Source organism: Muntiacus reevesi, chromosome 9, assembly GCF_963930625.1.
Source record: "Muntiacus reevesi chromosome 9, mMunRee1.1, whole genome shotgun sequence".
In the NCBI taxonomy this organism is placed as follows: domain Eukaryota; kingdom Metazoa; phylum Chordata; class Mammalia; order Artiodactyla; family Cervidae; genus Muntiacus; species Muntiacus reevesi.
This window is the reverse complement of record NC_089257.1, coordinates 170074-174820: the sequence shown is the minus strand read 5'-3', so window position 1 is coordinate 174820 and position 4747 is coordinate 170074. Positions and strand designations below refer to the sequence as shown.

At 69.4% G+C, this 4747-nt stretch overlaps 1 protein-coding gene across 1 annotated transcript; it reads right to left on the bottom strand.

The window, feature by feature from the left end:
* Positions 1–458: 458 nt before the first annotated feature.
* On the bottom strand, positions 459–3874 carry LOC136174517 (S-antigen protein-like). The gene is made up of 8 exons (XM_065944694.1): positions 3653–3874; positions 3041–3591; positions 2674–2835; positions 2393–2559; positions 2148–2334; positions 1878–2064; positions 1377–1816; positions 459–1323 (listed from the first exon to the last, which is right to left on the bottom strand). The coding sequence occupies exons 1-8, from the start codon at positions 3872–3874 to the stop codon at positions 459–461; spliced, it is 2781 nt and encodes a 926-aa protein (XP_065800766.1).
* Positions 3875–4747: the final 873 nt, after the last annotated feature.

The following is a 4747-nucleotide window of genomic DNA, read 5'->3' as shown; positions in this document are numbered from 1 at the left end:
CTGTCCTCCCCATCACTGGGCCCGTCCTCCCCATCACTGGGCCCGTCCTCCCCATCACTGGGCCCGTCCTCCCCAAAACTGGCTCTGTCCTCCCCATCACTGGCCCCATCCTCCCCATCACTGGGCCCATCCTCCCTGTCATGGGGGCCCATCCTCCCCATCACTGGGCCCGTCCTCCCCATCACTGGGCCCATTCTCCCTGTCATGGTGGCCCGTCCTCCCCATCACTGGGCCCGTCCTCCCCATTACTGGCCCCGTCCTCCCCATCACTGGGCCCATCCTCCCCATCACTGGGCCCATCCTCCCTGTCATGGGGGCCCGTCCTCCCCATCACTGGCCCCGTCCTCCCCATCACTGGCTCCGTCCTCTCCCATCACTGGGCCCATCCTCCCCATCACTGGGCCCGTCCTCCCCATCACTGGGCCCGTCTTCTCCCATCACTGGGTCTGTCCTCCCCATCACTGGGCCCGTCTTCTCCCATCACTGGGTCTGTCCTCCCCATCACTGGGCCCATCCTCCCCATCACTGGGCCCGTCCTCCCCATCACTGGCCCCGTCCTCCCCATCACTGGGCCCGTCCTCCCCATCACTGGCTCCGTCCTCCCCATCACTGGCCCCGTCCTCCCCATCACTGGCCCCATCCTCCCCATCACTGACTCCGTTCTCCCCATCACTGGGCCCGTCCTCCCCATCACTGGCCCCGTCCTCCCCGTCACTGGGCCCGTCCTCCCCATCACTGGGCCCGTCCTCCCCATCACTGGTTCCGTCCTCCCCATCACTGGCCCCATCCTCCCCATCACTGACTCCGTTCTCCCCATCACTGGGCCCGTCCTCCCCATCACTGGCTCCGTCCTCCCCATCACTGGCCCCGTCCTCCCCATCACTGGCCCCATCCTCCCCATCACTGACTCCGTTCTCCCCATCACTGGGCCCGTCCTCCCCATCACTGGCTCCGTCCTCCCCATCACTGGCCCCGTTCTCCCCATCACTGGCCCCGTCCTCCCCATCACTGACTCCGTTCTCCCCATCACTGGGCCCGTCCTCCCCATCACTGGCTCCGTCCTCCCCATCACTGGCCCCGTCCTCCCCATCACTGGCCCCGTCCTCTCCCATCACTGGGCCCGTCCTCCCATCACTGGGCCCGTCCTCCCCATCACTGGCTCCGTCCTCCCCGTCACTGGCCCCGTCCTCCCCGTCACTGGGCCCGTCCTCCCCGTCACTGGCCCCGTCCTCCCCGTCACTGGCCCCGTCCTCCCCGTCACTGGGCCCGTCCTCCCCATCACTGACTCCGTTCTCCCCATCACTGGCCCCGTCCTCCCCATCACTGACTCCGTTCTCCCCATCACTGGGCCCGTCCTCCCATCACTGGGTCTGTACTCCCCATCACTGGCCCCGTCCTCCCCATCACTGGCCCCGTCCTCCCCGTCACTGGGCCCGTCCTCCCCGTCACTGGGCCCGTCCTCCCCATCACTGGCCCCGTCCTCCCTGTCATGGGGGCCCGTCCTCCCATCACTGGGCCCGTCCTCACCACCACTGGCCCCGTCCTCCCCATCACTGGCCCCGTCCTCCCCATCACTGGGCCCGTCCTCCCTGTCATGGGGGCCCGTCCTCCCATCACTGGGCCCGTCCTCACCATCACTGGCCCCGTCCTCCCCATCACTGGGCCCGTCCTCCCCATCACTGGCTCCGTCCTCCCCATCACTGGGCCCGTCCTCCCCGTCACTGGGCCCATCCTCCCCGTCACTGGGCCCGTCCTCCCCATCACTGGGCCCGTCCTCCCCATCACTGGCCCTGTCCTCCCCATCACTGGGCCCATCCTCCCCGTCATGGGGGCCCGTCCTCCCCATCACTGGGTCTGTCCTCCCCATCACTGGGCACGTCCTCCCCATCACTGGGCCCGTCCTCCCCGTCACTGGGCCCGTCCTCCCCGTCACTGGCCCCGTCCTCCCCGTCACTGGGCCCATCCTCCCCGTCACTGGCCCCGTCCTCCCCATCACTGGGCCCGTCCTCCCCATCACTGGGTCTGTCCTCCCCATCACTGGGCCCATCCTCCCCATCACTGGACCCATCCTCCCTGTCATGGGGGCCCGTCCTCCCCATCACTGGCCCCGTCCTCCCCATCACTGGGCCCATCCTCCCTGTCATGGGGGCCCGTCCTCCCCATCACTGGGCCCGTCCTCCCCGTCACTGGGCCCATCCTCCCCGTCACTGGGCCCGTCCTCCCTGTCATGGGGGCCCGTCCTCCCATCACTGGGCCCGTCCTCCCCATCACTGGGCCCGTCCTCACCATCACTGGGCCCATCCTCCCTGTCATGGGGGCCCGTCCTCCCCATCACTGGCTCCGTCCTCCCCATCACTGGCCCCGTCCTCCCCATCACTGGGCCCGTCCTCACCATCACTGGCCCCGTCCTCCCCATCACTGGCTCCGTCCTCCCCATCACTGGCCCCGTCCTCCCCGTCACTGGCTCCGTCCTCCCCATCACTGGGCCCGTCCTCCCCATCACTGGCTCCGTCCTCCCCATCACTGGGCCCGTCCTCCCCATCACTGGGCCCGTCCTCCCTGTCATGGGGGCCCATCCTCCCCATCACTGGGCCCGTCCTCCCCATCACTGGCCCCGTCCTCCCCATCACTGGGCCGATCCTCCCTGTCATGGGGGCCCGTCCTCCCCATCACTGGGCCCGTCTTCTCCCATCACTGGGCCCGTCCTCCCCATCACTGGGCCCGTCCTCCCCATCACTGGCCCTGTCCTCCCCATCACTGGCCCCGTCCTCCACATCACTGAGCCCGTCCTCCCCATCACTGGCCCCGTCCTCCCCATCACTGGGCCCGTCCTCCCTGTCATGGGGGCCCGTTCTCCCCATCACTGGGCCCATCCTCCCCATCACTGGGCCCGTCCTCCCCATCACTGGCCCCATCCTCCCCATCACTGGGCCCATCCTCCCTGTCATGGGGGCCCGTCCTCCCCATCACTGGCCCCGTCCTCCCCATCACTGGGCCCATCCTCCCTGTCATGGGGGCCCGTCCTCCCTGTCATGGGGGCCCGTCCTCCCCATCACTGGCTCCGTCCTCCCCATCACTGGGCCCATCCTCCCCATCACTGGCCCCGTCCTCCCCATCACTGACTCCGTTCTCCCCATCACTGGCCCCGTCCTCCCCATCACTGACTCCGTTCTCCCCATCACTGGGCCCGTCCTCCCCATCACTGGCCCCGTCCTCCCCGTCACTGGGCCCGTCCTCCCCATCACTGGGCCCGTCCTCCCCATCACTGGCCCCGTCCTCCCTGTCATGGGGGCCCGTCCTCCCATCACTGGGCCCGTCCTCACCATCACTGGCCCCGTCCTCCCCATCACTGGGCCCGTCCTCCCTGTCATGGGGGCCCGTCCTCCCATCACTGGGCCCGTCCTCACCATCACTGGCCCCGTCCTCCCCATCACTGGGCCCGTCCTCCCCATCACTGGCTCTGTCCTCCCCATCACTGGGCCCGTCCTCCCCGTCACTGGGCCCATCCTCCCCGTCACTGGGCCCGTCCTCCCCGTCACTGGGCCCGTCCTCCCCATCACTGGCCCTGTCCTCCCCATCACTGGGCCCATCCTCCCCGTCATGGGGGCCCGTCCTCCCCATCACTGGGTCTGTCCTCCCCATCACTGGGCACGTCCTCCCCATCACTGGGCCCGTCCTCCCCGTCACTGGGCCCGTCCTCCCCGTCACTGGCCCCGTCCTCCCCGTCACTGGGCCCATCCTCCCCGTCACTGGCCCCGTCCTCCCCATCACTGGGCCCGTCCTCCCCATCACTGGGTCTGTCCTCCCCATCACTGGGCCCATCCTCCCCGTCACTGGGCCCGTCCTCCCTGTCATGGGGGCCCGTCCTCCCCATCACTGGCCCCGTCCTCCCCATCACTGGGCCCATCCTCCCTGTCATGGGGGCCCGTCCTCCCCATCACTGGGCCCGTCCTCCCCGTCACTGGGCCCATCCTCCCCGTCACTGGGCCCGTCCTCCCTGTCATGGGGGCCCGTCCTCCCATCACTGGGCCCGTCCTCCCCATCACTGGGCCCGTCCTCACCATCACTGGGCCCATCCTCCCTGTCATGGGGGCCCGTCCTCCCCATCACTGGCTCCGTCCTCCCCATCACTGGCCCCGTCCTCCCCATCACTGGCTCCGTCCTCCCCATCACTGGCCCCGTCCTCCCCGTCACTGGCTCCGTCCTCCCCATCACTGGGCCCGTCCTCCCCATCACTGGCTCCGTCCTCCCCATCACTGGGCCCGTCCTCCCCATCACTGGGCCCGTCCTCCCTGTCATGGGGGCCCGTCCTCCCCATCACTGGGCCCGTCCTCCCCATCACTGGCCCCGTCCTCCCCATCACTGGGCCGATCCTCCCTGTCATGGGGGCCCGTCCTCCCCATCACTGGGCCCGTCTTCTCCCATCACTGGGCCCGTCCTCCCCATCACTGGGCCCGTCCTCCCCATCACTGGCCCTGTCCTCCCCATCACTGGCCCCGTCCTCCACATCACTGAGCCCGTCCTCCCCATCACTGGCCCCGTCCTCCCCATCACTGGGCCCGTCCTCCCTGTCATGGGGGCCCGTTCTCCCCATCACTGGGCCCATCCTCCCCATCACTGGGCCCGTCCTCCCCATCACTGGCCCCATCCTCCCCATCACTGGGCCCATCCTCCCTGTCATGGGGGCCCGTCCTCCCCATCACTGGCCCCGTCCTCCCCATCACTGGGCCCATCCTCCCTGTCATGG

Excerpts from the sequence above, each read along its gene's own strand:
- LOC136174517 (XM_065944694.1), bottom strand. The coding sequence starts at position 3,874 with ATGGGGAGGACGGGCCCCCATGACAGGGAGGACGGGCCCAGTGACGGG. Across the intron at positions 3,592-3,652 it reads GGCCCAGTGATGGGGAGGAC|GATGGGCCCAGTGATGGGGA; the intron begins GTGCCCAGTGAT and ends CATGACGGGGAG. Across the intron at positions 2,836-3,040 it reads GCCAGTGATGGGGAGGACGG|GGAGGACGGGCCCAGTGATG; the intron begins GCCCCCATGACA and ends CCCCCATGACAG.